Here is a 16757-nt window from a genome sequence, read left to right as displayed (position 1 = left end):
ACCAAATTTTGTGTTTTTGATTTATTTTAATAAAGTGAAGGGTCCATTCCAGGGTTGAGATTTAAATGAAATTATCCAACTTCTTAAGATAAATCACCATTTAAAACCACATTGGATTATCTGAAAAATGCTACATTACAAAGCTGAAAAAGGACTATTTTACTTTGCTCATAAAAACGCTGATGATCTGGAGAGTTATTGTTTTCACACAACGATGATTTGCAATTGAGCATAAGTGTCCAGAGTTGCTGAAAAGAAACAACTTATATTTACTCTCAACTTGAAACTTGAGTAGGGCATCACAGTCTGCCCTCCATCTGGTCTGTTTATAGGCTGAATGTGCATGACAACAAGAATTCATAATAGGCCTAAACATTATAATAATAATGCTGAACTGACCTTATAAGTCATTAAAGATGGATCTAAAAGCAAAAAAAAGCCTTGCGGTTCTCTAAAAGAATTACTGTTCAGGGTTTCCTCGTGTTTTGACTTACTGCAATATTCTGATGTTTTATAACCATGAGGCCAGTTCACCTGCACGCCAGCAGATGAGAGCATTGCCCCTGAATTATTTTACAGCCAGGCTATGAGATGGTAGGAGAGAAAGAAAGACACAGAGAGATAAATGATGCTCTGCACCTCCAAGAGCCCTCCTCCTCCTCGTTTGTCTTCATTGACAGGCTGTTGACACAGACCTGCCTTATCAGCCCCAGAGACTGTTCATCTCATTGTGATGAATGGGACACACTTAAACATCTGCCACTCTTTTACGGTGGAGTTAGTTTAGATTTGAGTCTTCTGTATGTACAGTTGAAAGTCTCATGAAGGGATATGTGAACCAGACTTGACAGGTTTGATGGCTTTATGTGAGATTTAAGATACAGTACATAGAGAAGAATTCTAGAAGAAATGTACAAGTGTTCTCTGATGTAAAATGTATTTCTATAACGCAGCTGTGTATCCTGCAAATGTATCCTGTATAAATTTAGCCCTATTGAGATTGTCTGTTTGCTGACCTTTCCTTTAAGTGAATGCAATAAAGGCAATATAGAGCCCGCCCATTTTGGACATTAAAATGTCAACAACAGTTTCTTTGAGCGATCTCTCCATCTTGACGTCTCTGGATTTTTCTTTCAATCTCTTTCTCTTCATCTGTGCAAGAGGTATAGAAATATGGATCATAATCCCTGACCTTCTAACTGACAGCACAAACAGATTTATGCTACTATTTCTTTATCTTTCCCCATTTCTCTTTTACCTCTATGAACACAGGTGAAGACAGAAACATTGTCAAACAGCAGAACATTGTTCAGGTGAGGTTATTTTAGGTTAGTAAGGAGGAGAGTCCTGCTCAGCCGTGCAGAATGCCGAGGCCAGAGTTGTAATCCATGGCCTCATTCGTGAAGGATTAGATAATGATAAAAAAATATATACTGCCTTTGGTTTTGATTAAGAATTATGGGGTTAGAAGATTAGAGACAACCAAACGCTATTACATTGGACTGAGACCAATCCCAGAATTAATCTGAATACCAAAAAGAGAAAACTCATTACATGAAGAGATTAAGAAAAGCTCGGTCCAATTCTCTTAGGATGCACACAAACCCGTGCACACTATCCACCAAGAGAAATGTCACAACAAAACCTCTGACTGAAAAAATTATATCCATTTTGCTCTATCCTCTTCAAAATGTCATCACATTAGCTGGTAAATGCCAGGTCAGTTTTAAAAGTCCTGACATTATTGATAATAAATTGTATTAAGATTTAATGCTTAGGGTGCTCCATTAACATTCTTCTTTCCATTTCCACTAGTTAGTTTCTGACTAACTTTAGGACATGTTGACATTGTCAGTATAATTGTTAGTGTTGAATGATTACTGTATATTATTTATGTTATTCAGATTTTACAGATGGTAGTATTTCAAAAATGTCAGGAATACTGAATTGCTGGCTTCAGGCTTCTCCAAATAAACATTCCACTAACAGAGTACAAGGCAGGTGCAAACTAAAGGGGCAAAGGAAGGACAGGAAGTTGATGCTGCTAAAGAGAAGAGATTTAAAGGTTGGGCAAAGAGTTGGCAAATAGACAAAGAGCATGAGTAAACTCTTAAATTCTCTAATTAATTTATTTTAACCTTAGGTCAGCTTCAGAGGACATTAACAATCCTGAGGATTTGGAGAAGCTCTAAATGTAGCATTGAGCCCAGAAAACAGTGGAAATGAAATAGATTTACAGGACATGTCAATGAAAATGTTAATTGATGCTCTTTGTATTCATGCTGCAGAGGGGTAATTGTGCTGCAGCTGCTGAAAAAATATTCACCCCTCATTCTGATTACCTAAAGTACAGAGGTTTAGGCAAATATACTGCATACACTGCTGTCAGGCAATGGATCTTCCTGCTTTAAATTTGTAAAAAAGCAAACTTTGTTTTCGTGAGTACTGTAAAGGCAAATTGAATGTCTATTAAAAAACGTTTTCAGCACCTATTTCAATCAGAAGAGACTTCATTCAAGAGTGAAATAAGTTCAATGAACATGGTGCATAATATGTTGATATGTTAGAGTCTTTGGCGATTATAAGGGGTATAGAGGCCATGGATATATAGGAAAATCCCTCCGATGGAGTCTAGACACTGGTGTCGGTGATGAAGAGATAAAGGAAGAGCCTGAAGATCTGGATGCATGTGATGTGAAGCGGGGCTTCTGATGGAGGAAGCCTGGGCGCTTGGAATGATGAGAAGTAGAGGAGAATGGGATGGAGGAGGGTTGCATCAATTTTGCCTGAACTGACAGCAGCAAAGAGTAGAACAGATTTAAAGTTTGAATGCAAAAATGTGACAGCTCACGGAGATTGAGGAAAAATCTGGTTGGTTTAATTGAAAGGATGAAGCATATTCCTGGAACGTTTTATGGGAATAAAAGTTAATAAATGGTTAATATAATCGTTCTGTCTATGGATCATAATCTTGTCACAAATTATATTGCACCTAAATCTTCCTGCAGGTAAGCTATATAACTAACAAGTTAATGTCACATGTAAATAGCCTGTGAAGTACTTAAAGAGAAGCTTTTTACTTTTTTAACTGCACACATCTACCAGATCCACGGTCATTACTGGGAGACAAGATCTTCCCTCTGGCTTTCAAATTTGACAACTGAAAACAGAAAAAAATTACTTGAATTGAAAAACAAGACTGTTATTCCCAGAGGGACAAGGGAATTGTCTTTGACCTACTGAGAATTTCATGCATAACACAAAAATTAAATAAAAACTTCTCATTTCTCCTTTCCTTCTCCCCGTATCATATCCTTTCTCTGATGCACAGGCAGCATTGATAGATCATGATCACAAGCATGTGTGTGTGTGTGTGTGTGTGTGTGTGTGTATGTGTGTTTTCATAAGGTCCGCCATACTTTCCTAGGTTTGGATGAATCACATGCTTTATCAAAGCATACTTTCATTCCAACTGAACACAACACCTGCTGAGTTCAGTATTTAGTTTGTCTGGTTAACATCACAATAATGTACTAGGTTGAAATAAAAAAGAAAAAGGTTTACTTAGCCTTCCATGTCTGATTGGATATCACATACAGATAAAATTGAGGCTGATACTATAATTAATCCGCTGATATATTGTTTGGTCTATAAATAAAATAGTGAGAAAATGCCCTTCATAATTCATAGTTTTTTTTTATAGGGGCGGGAGGAGGTTGTTTGTGATTTTGAGCTTGAAGGGTATAATATAACAGCAGGTGTGTTCCTGACTTACTTAGAGGTCCTCTCTTTTTACTAGCCAGCGTTGGCTCAGCAATCCGCTCTGAAGCTACTTGTGCTGCCTGCCAGTAGGCACACAAAGAAACATGCGCACACACTGCTGCCAAGAATGAATTGGTCAAAAGCTTAGAAAATGCAAAAATCTTTTTACTCTGAAAATCACTAAAGTTGTCATACATTTACACAATGGGTATCTATAAAGTGTGTAGATTCAACTGTGCAAACTGCTCAGAACAGTGAACTACAGACATGAGGAAACAGCAATGGTTTATGCTATGAGAGAGCTCTCATTCTTGTCATCACCTGTTTTAACGTTATTAATGTTGATACAAGGCCAAGACTTTGTAAACTACATATACAGTAGAATGCTTTATGCATAATTCAGTCACATAAAGACAGGGGTGATGAGGGAACAACTTCATATACAGTAATTCTGTGGCCCACAAACAAATCTGATGATTTGAGAGCGATCAAGTAGCAGTCTCTGATCCAAGTTCCATCAGTTTTTTGATCCAAGGCTCACGTGCTGGAGTCCCGTCTCGCTCCTTCCCTCTTTGCAGTGCGTTTGGGTTGACAGAGGATGCAAGCTGTCCTTGCTCCACTGTGGGGTCCCAACCTCATCCGGATGCCTTTGTAACACTGCAGGGAGATACCCAACTCCTCCATCAGGGCGCTAAAAGACACGCACTGCCAATGAAAACGACAATTAAAGGCCTGGGTTAAGACGCAAATAAAGCTGATTTCCAATATAGCCATTATGACCTTTATCAACTTTGGCCATGAGTTTAATGACTGTGTGAATGTGCTAACATAAAACAAAATTACTGCTGCTGCATAATTGGATCAACTATGGAATTATTGGATAAAGCATTAATTGAAAGCTATAAGTTTAATCCTAAGGCAATGACATTTGATTCAACTTTGCAGGAGCTTGCCTGCAGCTGAATGTGAGCCAGCAGCCAATTACTGAAAGTCAGCACTAAAGTCTGACCAGGCAAACAAAAATGACAAAACACACATGAAATGTAAATCTATGTTAAAGAGTGGTAAAAGACTTGTAAACTCCGTTGTCTCATTCTGAAATCCAGTTACAGACAAGAGATGAAGGACAATGTCTGCCGTGCAACATCCTAATGCAAGGAGCTATGAATTCATAATATGGTAATAATTTGAAATTATCAAAGAGAGCGCCATCTAAAATGAGAAGCCTAAGGCTTATTTGATTCTGCAGAATAATACATCCCACTGAACTCATTAATTTTCGATCATGTTTATTTGCCTTTTATTTTGCTCCCCTCCAGCGGGGGGTGTTTGCTAAATTTATTTTGCAAATTATCATTCCCAGCACAAAGACATCCCGTTTTTATCTATTGGTCTTTGCATCCAACGACCATAGAAGGTCTTCCTCTTTCATCCTCAGGCTTTGCTTTCTCAAACGAATGTGGCTTCCTGCTGGGTTTCCCACGGCTACCTGTAACACTCTGTAACAGTGGGAAAAACCTGGTACCAACCTCAGAGAAAGAGGAGCAAAAACTGCAAGTTGAAATTCATGCATGTTTGGGTCTTGGTAGAACACTGTAAAACATAAACCATACTTACTTAGTAGGAACTGAATCAAGTAAGAACTTGAAATTAATTTATTTGTTAAATCCCACATTTAATGTTTCCACTGTAAGCATTTGAGATTCACCTTTGGAAACAACTCCGACCATAGATCTTGTTGATTCTGGTACCTATTTATCTAGTGGTTTACACAATTATCTAATGTATACTGATTTTACACCCTTTAAAGTGCCCATATTATGAAAAAAACACTTTTTCTGGTATTTGGGGTGTTCTTTTGTGTTTCTGGTGCTTCCACACACATACAAACTTTGAAAAAAATCCATCCATGCTGTTTTGAGTGAGATACGGTTTCTGAATGTGTCCTGCCTTCAGTCTCCTGGTGAGCTGTTCAAAATCGGCTCGGACTGTGACGTCACAATCCGAAATGAGCTGGCTAACCGCAACCGTTAGCTCGTAGCGTTAGCGTTAGCATGCTAACGCTAATGCTAACACTAGCATGGTACCTCGTTCTCAATAGCAAAGCACTGCTACAACACACACAAGTTCACCATAATCTACAAAAGAACTACTTACATGTGCGCCCTCATTTAGAAGTCTCCCAGCTAATCCTGCCTTGTAACTGACTGAAGTTGGAGAAACAGCCTGTCTTTTACTTCTATGGAGCTAGCTAGCTGACATGATCTACATCTGAGCTACTGAGCATGTGCGAGTGCAATCAAAGATAGTACAGAAGAAGAAGAAGAAAAGAGGTCTCACTCTGTAGCCAAAACAGAAACCAGGTGAAAAGAGGATCTGCAGCAGTGAAAGAGAGCTGTGCAGTACAACAAAAATATGGTGTTTTTTGAAAATTAAACCATGTAAACCTATTCTGGTACAACCTTAAAATACAATTATGAACCTGAAAATTAGTATAATATGGGCGCTTTAATAACCTAGTATCAATAATTCTTCATAGTGGTTTATATTTTCTAAAACTAACTGAATATTTTCTTGTGTTGTATTTTACTATATTTTGGAGAAAGACGAATCTTGCAACTAGATGAAAAGGTGAGTCCAGGGAAGACCTTGAAAGTCACAATCCCTCTGTGATCCCATCCATCATTACTTCAGTTTAAATGTCCTGCAGTCAGCAGATGTCATTTATGAAATTACAACTGTACTTTTGGCTTTGGATATGTGCCAGGGGATATCTTAACTTGACAGATTGTTCCATCAGCGTTATCCAAATTTCAGCCAACCAAACCAGTCTACCAATGAGCTTAATGAGGAGAAAAATATTCAAATAACTTTTCCTATCTTTTGATTTCCCAGAAGGCATATAGTGTCTGCCTCTAAAGTATACACAAATGCCTACTGAGACTTCAATGAATGAAGCAAAACTTGTGGGAAGGCTACTTAACAAGTGCAAGCAAGAAAACAGCAGGGCAGCACTGCAGAGCTCTGCACTGTTTATATGAACTTAAATTTACATTTTCCTGAATGTGAATAAATGTGTGCTCAAAAGGACACAAACAGGTGACTCACAAATTTTATATAAAAACTTGCACCTAAAAAAAGTGTTTTTCCTATTCTGTATTTTTAGGCTTTTATTAGTTAAGTGCTCCTTGCATGCTATATAACAAAAGCATGCAAATAGGAGGCTTTGCATGCTTTTGTTATATAGCATGTAAGGAGCATGTCAGGAGCATGCACACCTCACCCCTCAGAGGGTGATCACTTATGAAGCAGAAATGCTCTCTTCATAAAACATTCTTCTTAAAATTATTAAGATTTTATATGTCAATGTGCTGCCATTTTTTTTTCTTTGAAGGAGGTGATTTCAGATCAGCTGGGTGTTTAGGGTCAAGAAACAGTGAAGTGTCTGTATCATGAAACCAGAAACATGAAGGCCTGATGCAAGCATGCATAGAAACAAAAGAATGGAGGAGAAAACAAAAGAAAAACACAAAAGAGATCAAAACAGACATCTAAAAACAAGTTAAAATGTGACAAAGAAAATAAGAACATAGCAAATAAGACACAAAAGCAAGGCAAAACAAAGAAACTAATCATGTGAATGTTATTGTTTTTCTTTCATAGCCACACCTTTGATAACAGTGTGGAAAGGGATGTTCTTGTTCTGGAAAGCAGATAGAACTCCTGCTTCCGCTAAATAAAACTAATAATAATTAGTCATTTAATTTTGCATTTGTGCTTGATTAGCAGACAGAGAAGATGTAACTAAACATTGCGAGTAAGTTCACTAAGTTCAACCCACTGTTTACTAGGACTGTCAGACACTGATAAATCATAAATCCATCTGGTCCCTTTCTTGTTAACAGCAGGAAGTGCAAATATGATTTTGAGTAAATTAATTTTGATCAAGCAAACATCTAAAGCACTTCCACAGTTAGAACATAATAATTAGTAAGTGATAAAGAAAAACTGAACAAAGCATTTTCATCAGTTTCTGAAAATGTGTGTGAGAATAAATTAGCATAAGTATAATTTTCTTACAATACTTGTGATTTTAAACAACCTGCAATAAAACCGCATCCTTTCTTAAACAATACTAGGAACAAAATAAGAACGCAAGTTTCCTCAGAGCAGATCTGGTAACCTTTAATCCGGTTATTTGTCATCATCACTTGGCCGATGAACAGCAGTTCCTCACCCACTCACCTCCTCTATGTCGGCGTTCCTGCGAGCCTTGTAGATGAACTCTCCAATAGCAACAAACACAGAGAGAACCAGACCAGCAGCGAGGACAATAAAGATGCCGCCAATGTTTTCCACGCCCAAAGCATTGGCCTCCTTGTTGTCCTCCTCTGGGCAGCCATTGCCTCTCCACCACTTCTCCTTCATCATGTGCAGCTTCCCTTCCTCCTGCAGCTGAAGGATGGCAATGGTCACTTTATCCCTGTATGGAGACCCTGGCGAGGGAGAAGGCAAATAGAAAAACATTATATACTGACAAAGCATTTATAAATAGCCTACCTTTAAATGCCCCATTATTAAAACAAACCTTGGCAGCCCTGCCGAGGCGACCATCTGTTGACAGTGTTTTATTGAAATGATTCTGTTTTCTGTGAAATATATTTCAAGGAAATATGTTATGAGAACAGAATTAACTGTATGTGACAGGAAACATGAATCTACATGTATGTTGATGATATAAAAGTCCAATTTGCATTTGTAATGTTTATCGTTATTCAAAATCCATTTCAAATAACATCACCGGCTGCAAGCAGACCAGACAATAGGTAAGTGCAGGAAAAATGGATAGGGCCAAGGAGTTAAAGGAAATAAACCACCACTTAATAGTTTTGAGACAGAGGCTAGATCATTCCCCTCTACTATCCTGCAATGACACTCCAGGGCCTGAAACATCTGGGACATTAAAGCCTGCTTATCAGATAAGAAATGAGCTGAATAGACTCAGTCAGATCAGTGCAGCTCAGCCCAGACACAGCTGCATCTGCTCTGAGGGGCATCATCCAGGTATTCTGGCTGGATGTATAAGGTAGGGGGTTATGTTCTAACTCATAGGGGTATTTCGGTAATCAACGAAGAAAATACCTGATACACAAAGTTGGGTAATCATTTTAATTACAATCATTTTCTGGAGGTTTAAATTGCTGGGGTCAAATTGCCCCCAAGGATAAAAGATGTTAGTAAATTTGAGGATAAGAGGAGGGTCCTGGGCTGTGGAAACCATCCTGCCAAAACCAAACAACTAAAAAAGCCATATGTTAATTGAAGGGGAAACATCATCACTGGACATCCTGCACTTTGCTTAGCAGCTAGACTGTGGTGGAGAATGGCATCATTTTTCTGCTTCACATCATATTTTTTGATTTGGATTTAATGCTATATCACCTGCCCTGCTTTGGACTACAGTCAACCACAATATGTACCAGGTGCATGAAAGGCTGTCACCTATCTCACATCTCTGCCTTCAAATCAAGCTTGCTAGTTCTTGTAGCTTGCACCAGCAGGGCTGTATACAGACAAATGATGAGGGGTGAACCACCTGCAGCTCAACATCAAACTTGACAGGATGAGCAACTCAACTGCCCTCTAAGAGAGTGCCAACTGAACTTTCTGAAGAGGATCTGGTCATTTGCCATCTGCAGTCCTATGCTGCAGATACTCATTTACTCAGTGGTGGTCATCCTTATATCCTACACAGATTGGTTCAGAGTGAGAGCAGCTGAAAACCCTAGCATCAACATGCTCATCAGGAAGGTTGGCTTGCTGGTGTGAGTGGAACTTGGGTCTCTGACAGAGGTGCGTCAAACTACAGAGGATAATTAACAATCCTTACGTCTGCTTGAATCCTACAGAAAGTCCTTTGTTTCTGTGGCCATCAAACTGTACAACTCCTCCCCCTGCTGCTGGGAGGAGAGCCTTGCAACCTTTGACTTTTGGCTTTTGTTTAATATTACATTTTTCTTGTATATCATTTTTTTCATGATTGCACTTCTTACTTTTACACTGCACCTTCCTATGTTGTAAATTCTAAAAATATGAGTAATCCTTTGTAGGATTATTTCCTTAAATAATAATAAATATTGTTTTATCTTACCAAAGAATAGAGTTGATAAAAGAGGTAATAATTGCTATGTAATAATATAGAGTATTTAGTTGTCACAGATACTGACAGCCAGCGAACATCTCACGGTAATTATAGAAATGAAATAAATGGGGGTGGCCCCACCTGCCTTAAAGGGGTGATAGAACGCAAAACCGATTTTACCTTGTCATAGTTGAATAACGACAGTTTGGTGGGTAAATAGGACATACGTAGAACCTCAAAATCCAATTGACACCTTTCCTCACTACCTGATCTGAGATCAGGTAGTCTTCTGAATAGGTCGCGCAGATCTCAGAAATTGTATACATTGTTCGTCTGCTATTTCGTCACTAAATTCACTTCTGAGACTTTTTTTATGCGAGAAATCAACTACGTAGAGGTCAAATATGGTCAGCTGGCTCAGCAGGCTAACGTGACAGCGGCCGGTGCTGCCTCGCTGCCCGGCGTGTCCTCCTTCACAGACCCCGACCCGCTGTGAGCTAGATGGATCTCCGTCATGGCCAGCAGCCTGCGGTGCTCCATACCCGCGCAAAGTCACCATTTCTGGGTTACAGGACTACCAAATGCCGAAGCCCTGACGGAGCTCCAGGGCCTGCAGCTGGCCGCGATCTTTACCCATATGATTGAAGGGACACTAGCAGCTAACGAAACCCCTCAAATTCACACAAGTGTTAGCTTTGTAAGACCTTAGGGTAGCTGTAATATAAGTGGCGTGACGAAATTCAAACTGTAAATATACTATAGTTCGCTGAGCCTTGAGCCCCGTTAGTCCAGTAACCCAGAAACGGTGACTTTGCCCTGGGTATAGAGCACAGCGGGCTGCCGCTGTCTCGTCAGACAGTGTGGAGCTCCTGAAGTCCGACACGTCTTACCAAATTTGCAATTAGTCATCAATTTTCGTAAAACAGTCCATATTTCAGCTTTATACAGTTGATTTCTCGCATCATTTGGAAGAAAAGCTCTCGTTCCAAATAGGGCCAAAACACAGGGATGCATAAGGGCCCATAGAATTGCACCCGGGCCATTTTCAGCCCAACCAATGTTACATACCCTATTAGGAGACCTTAAGGAACAGTGTGAAATACCCTATATAATCATTCTATCACCCCTTTAACTCCATTGTCGTGCCCATACCATAAATTTAAATGTATGCCCTGTACTTGCCAACTTATGCATATGTGGAGAATGTTACTGGTGAAGATAGTTTAGTTTAGCTGAGCATAACCTAAGAGCTTGTAACTGGCTCTACATTTTTTCTTTTACATCTCGAGAGGAAAAGAGAAAACACAAGAGAGACACAAGATGTTAAGGCCAGCTTAAGTAAACATCTGACTGCGGGCACGGTCCAGCAGGTTGACTTGCTTCCAGTTAAAGTTCTCAATCCAGCAAACTGGCCTGAAACCTTGCAAACATTTGCAGTGAACAGCTGGCAGATATTTTGGACGGACTTGCATTTGCATGTTGAGGATACAGGATAGCAGCTCTGTACTCCTAAAGAATGACAATTCTAAATAAATTGAAGTCAAGACATTTGGTCTCATTTTCAATATAATGTGAAGTTTCTTGAAAAGCATTGCTCCATTACAGTAACAAGACATTAAAATGTGATAGTGCTTTCTCGATCAACAGTTCTTTGGGGCTTTTCATTCTCCACTGACAAAGATGGTGGTGATGATGGTATAGAAACACTTTTCTCCACGTTTCCAATCTCTTACATTGTCATTCTTCTTACCAATTGGTGTTCCTACTCCGTAGCCCTTGGAGTCGATGAGACCTCCGATCTGTGTGAGGTTGCAGTTTCTCTGGCTGATATACTCAATGCTGGTGGACTCCATCAGCATGGCGTAGTCTGTTGTCAGAACCCGAGTGATGCCTTCCCTGTTGTTCTTAACCAATGCAGTGTTCTTCCTGCTGCTCATAAACGCCCACATCTTCTCATAGGTGGAGATCTTTGATTTCTGCCAAAGGAGCCAAAATTTGGTAAGAAGTGCATTTATACTCCGTACTCTGTACACACACCATACATGTACTTTACTATATTTATATTATATAAATATATATATTATATTAAATATTATAACACATACGTTTAAGAGCAGGATCTATCTTTGAGAGTGCATACTGTGTATACGTGTGTGTCAGAGAAAATGGGCCAGCTGTGTTCTAAATCTCCTAAAGCTGATTCAATTTGTTCGAGCCATCAACACAGCCTGCTTCTTCCTATCCAGGGAGCCGTAATCACTAGCTGCAATCTGGGAGGATAAAGCACTGCATGGATCACCCCTGCTGAGCCACCAGGATCCAAGGGGAGTGGGTGGTGATGGGGGAAGGAAGTGACAGTCCTGCTTGGGGACATTGGTACAGCGATATATTATATAATACAAACTAACAAGTTAACATATGTTTAACTTCAAAACAGACACCCCAAAATGCAAACACAAGTAGTCCTTATATGCATCTTCTCCACTTCTCATCTTTTCTTTTCTCTGCTTCAGTCTTTCAATTTTTTTCTTTTTCATGTGATGTTTGGCAAATATACAGGATGATGGAGGGAGCAGCTGAGAAAACCCCTGACGACTCTGATTTTATGGAAGTGAAGGTTCTGTACCACAGATTCATACTCACATCTAAAGGTAGGGCAGAGATCACAGAATACAACGTAACTATTTTGTGAATTTATTCACATGACCAGACGGGAGTAAACTACAAATATATCAGAGATGAACACACACTTTTGAGACTATGATGTCCAGAGGTTGATATTAATATTAGTTCTAGTGTGGTACCAAGTAACCTGAGCTATTGGGGTTGTATATTTAAATACAAAAACACAGCATAACTTGATCACAAAATTTAGGATTACAGGTGTCAGAAGTCTTGAACTAATTTGAAATGAGAAACATGCATGTTCTTGGTTTTACTAAAAGACAAACATTTTATTTAAGAAGGGGATATTTAAAATAAGGATTGTATGCATTTCATTTGGGGAAATTATATTTATTATATATATGGATGAGGGCTTTATTTAGACCTGCTGCAATACTTATTAAATTCACCAATTTGTATAATATAATTTGACATTATCTACAACTTATAAAAAAAAAAAAAAGTAAACAGCCACTTCTGCATAGTAATTTCAACTATTACTTTTTCTGCTGTGACTTTGATAAGGTTACAACATAATTAAGAGCCTACACCAGTTGTACCTTGAAGAAGGTCATGGTGGATCCATCCCTTACTGCCCCATATTCAATCCTGGTCTGCTTCGCCAGGTCGTCTGCTGAGTCGATTGGCGCGTCCATTCGTTCCACAGTGAGGAAGGCAGCCAAGTTAGCCGTGTAGGAGGAGATGATGATTAAGGTAAAGAACCACCAGATACCCCCAACTATACGAGTGGACAGAGCCTTAGGCATCAACTCCGAGCCTGGAAGCACAGCAATTGGGGACAAAAGGTTAAAACGTAGCTTAAATCTGTATGTGACAACCACAATGGTAAGAAGTCCAGTTTGTGTGTGTACTACTGTATGTGTAGATGCTCTATAAACAAAACAAAAAAAATCATCTATATTCTTCCAAAGCAAAGCCAAGTACCCTGGTCCAAATGGGGTTTTCATAACAACTGGATTCACACCAGAGCTCCAATTGGTTTTCACCGCAGCCCTAAATAATAAATTGGTCTACTCAAAAAATAAGATCAATGTGAAAAAGCAGACCTTATAAAACTTACAAAAGAAGGCTGAATACAATGCAAATGAGGGAACATATGCCCAAAACATAGTGAAACATAAAATTGAAAAAGCAGAATGAGAAGAATCTTTTCCTCTCTGTGCAGAGAGAAGAAGCAATGAAAACAGATGTGTGTGATTGAAGAACACATTTAACACATTTACTTTGCCAGGTTTGAAACATTGTGCCTTTTTTTCAAAACCTTTTTCACTTGGAACTACGCTTTTAGGGTAAAAGACAGATGCTGGAGGGTTGGTTTGACAGCCATGTATCTAAGGTAGTAGTTAGTCTACTCTCAGACACAGCATCCCACAGAAAGCTCAAGGCCACCAAGCACTTGTTAGTCTCTTCATTTATCAATGCTGTTGCATTTCTGAAGAACTGATACATTTGACAAATGTAGCTTGCGGTCAGCATAATCATACATTTTCATCTGCATCACTATTATGTTGTTTACTGGTGTTGTCAGTAGGTTTGTTGGCAATCCAATCAGGCATGTCGGACTTATCCTGCCCAAATCTCCTGCCTGGAGGGAGGTCAAGTCCCAATGAAGTGCAACATGATTGTTATTACAGGGTATGGTTGCAATTAATGGGCAATGGATCCAGGCTACGTGGAAAGGACATTCACAGAAAATAGGAGGCAGATATTGATGTTTTGAATTAAACAGCTTAGAGCAGAGTTTACAGTGTCAGTACAGTCTTTACTGCTGTACAGGGAGTTCTCTCGACAGCTCTACAGTATTGCAGTTGCACTCTTTGCTATTAGTAAACCTCTAAACCTGCAATAATTAATTTTGTTAGTGTTTCTGACCATCTGACAAATTTAAGTCCAATATTTAATCTCCTTTAGCTCAGATATGGTCTCTACTTTAACTTTTAAGGGAAATACCTGTTATGTTAGCTGCTAAATGCTCCACTGCTGTTTGGTGCTGGGTAAGGTAGCGTACAGTGGGTTATGTCAAAGATTTGTAGCTAAAAACAGCTGCCTACTGCGATCAAAACCAACACTGGTGAGAGCGGTGAGAGTGAACCAATAAATAAAAATAGTGAAGTTGTGGGCCTGAATACCGAAATGAGCTAAACAACGCTATAAAGTTACGTGATCGTCACTAGGAGCAGCTGAAACTGTCCTCCCAAGAAGAACAGCAGCAAAATTTTCAAGGGACAATCAGAAAACGCTTCTACTGTAGAGGGCATGGACAAACAATGTTGGAGGACTTTTTAGGAGCAACCCCTTTCACATACAGGTAAACAATCCATTGTTAGTATAAAACATATTGATAATGATTGCTTTAACTTTGACCCAAAATACCTTGCCGCATGAGAGCTCCGACACCAAACCAGAAACTGTTGAGTAAAGTGAAATTGTTCTGTATTAGAGTCGAGGACGGGTTACATGGATGTGGGTTGTACCACTCGTACGGAGTAAACCTGCAAGACAATAAAAGAACAGAGAGAAAAAGATATGAGGATGAAATTCCAATATTAGAAGAAAAGATGGAAAATCTAAACAAGAAAAACCTCCTCTATGTAATGTAGCTAGTCTGCAAGGGGAGGGGGGGGGGGCACACTGACAACACACTTCACTTTTCAGTTTATCTACATCACAATCTACATGGTCCACATTGATTTGCATTTTGATTTTTACAAAAATGTATCTCAGTTAGGATTGCTAGGTGCAACCCGCTGGAAGGGGATTTTACACACTACCTGAGAGGGAGCTGATGTGCAAGCTCGCAATTACTTTGCACAATGAAAGCCAATCTGGCAGTTGACCGGCAGCTAAATCACGTTTGGTTATTTTAGAATAGCAATGGAAGATTAGAAATTTCCTGAAGTACAGCCATGCTAATTATTCCAGACTATTTGTGATTCATGTCGTGTGAATTTGATACAAGAGCCATGACTCAATGCTCAGTGCTGGCACCATCTCACAGTTTTGTTGTCCGTTGCACTTTCGCATGATTAACAAAAGAGCTTGTGGTAACGCTGACCCTGGCTCTGGACAGCTCAGTAAGCAGTCCCCATCTAGCCTATATATACGACAATATACATTCAGCAACACTTCTATTTTTATATCCCATCATACATCATCTTATTATCCCAAGCATCTATCCACCCTCTTACCTGGCAATCACAAAGAGCACACAGCTAACTCCTGTGCAGGCTAGCAGCACGTACATCCAGATGTCCGGAGACAGGGGATTAAGAAAGGAAAACACGCCCGGATTGGTGCCATTAGGTTTTCGGTAGAGGATGCTGATACCTAAGGTCATGAAGGGCTTGGAGAAGTCGATAACTTTCTCTCGAACGTATGTGATGGTCAAGGGGGCCACAGCAAGGTCTGCAACCTTGAAAAGCCAGAAGACAAAGTAAGATACTACAGGGAGAACGAGTTCTGCTCAAAGTTACATATGGCTTCTTCCGGTATTTATTTCTATTCATAAATATTCATAAATATTCTATTCATGTAAAATTTATTCATAATTTATGACCATGGTCAACCTGTTTATATAGCCAGAGGCTAAGTCCATTGATTATACAATACTGTACCTCCTATTGATATTATCGAAGACAGCAACGTGATTTTCTGGACTGTAAACACATCACCTTTCAAACAGGCTTTGTTACCATCTGTGATTAATTATGCACTACACATTACGACCCTATAGGTGCAGAGCAGATTCATGAAGCGGTGGACCTTTAATTCATTTTTGATACAGCAACCCAAACTTCACCTGGTCTGGAGCAGATTAGTCATGAGGAAAAGTAACTCAGTAGATTTACGCAAGGTCTGGGGTACTTGTACTTTACTTAGGTATTTTCATTTTATGCTACTTTATACTTCTGCTCCACTACAATTTATTGACAGCTAGAGTTACTGCATACTTTTCGGATTAGGATTTTACATTATAAAAACATATAATAAGCTTATAAAATACAATACATTGTTAAACCAGTGGTCCCCAACCTTTTTGGCTTGTGACCTCTACAAGCCAAGAGTCCAGATGCATATGAGTTGTTAGCATTTCCACCAAAGAGAGAGAGATTTATCTATCAAATATTTCACAAAAAAAGCTAGTTTCCATTGTGGTACTGGTACTTCT

General features: G+C 39.3%; 1 protein-coding gene across 2 annotated transcripts in view; it reads right to left on the bottom strand.

The window, feature by feature from the left end:
• Positions 1 to 3906: 3906 nt before the first annotated feature.
• The window catches only part of grik1a (glutamate receptor, ionotropic, kainate 1a), a 29433-nt gene continuing 16582 nt past the window's right edge, over positions 3907 to 16757 (bottom strand). The window contains exons 12-17 of one of the 2 annotated variants that reach the window (XM_039777511.1): positions 15778 to 16001; positions 14963 to 15081; positions 13129 to 13346; positions 11655 to 11880; positions 8008 to 8258; positions 3907 to 4467 (exon numbers count right to left, since the gene is read on the bottom strand). In XM_039777511.1, coding sequence (XP_039633445.1) covers positions 4300 to 4467; positions 8008 to 8258; positions 11655 to 11880; positions 13129 to 13346; positions 14963 to 15081; positions 15778 to 16001 — 1206 coding nt within the window. In that variant the 3' untranslated portion in view covers positions 3907 to 4299. The remainder of the gene's footprint in view (positions 4468 to 8007; positions 8259 to 11654; positions 11881 to 13128; positions 13347 to 14962; positions 15082 to 15777; positions 16002 to 16757) is intronic. The other variant, XM_039777512.1, reaches the window with a different exon arrangement.

The sequence above is a fragment of the Perca fluviatilis genome, chromosome 16, assembly GCF_010015445.1.
Source record: "Perca fluviatilis chromosome 16, GENO_Pfluv_1.0, whole genome shotgun sequence".
NCBI classification, from domain to species: Eukaryota; Metazoa; Chordata; class Actinopteri; order Perciformes; family Percidae; genus Perca; species Perca fluviatilis.
This window is presented reverse-complemented; position numbering and strand designations above follow the sequence as displayed.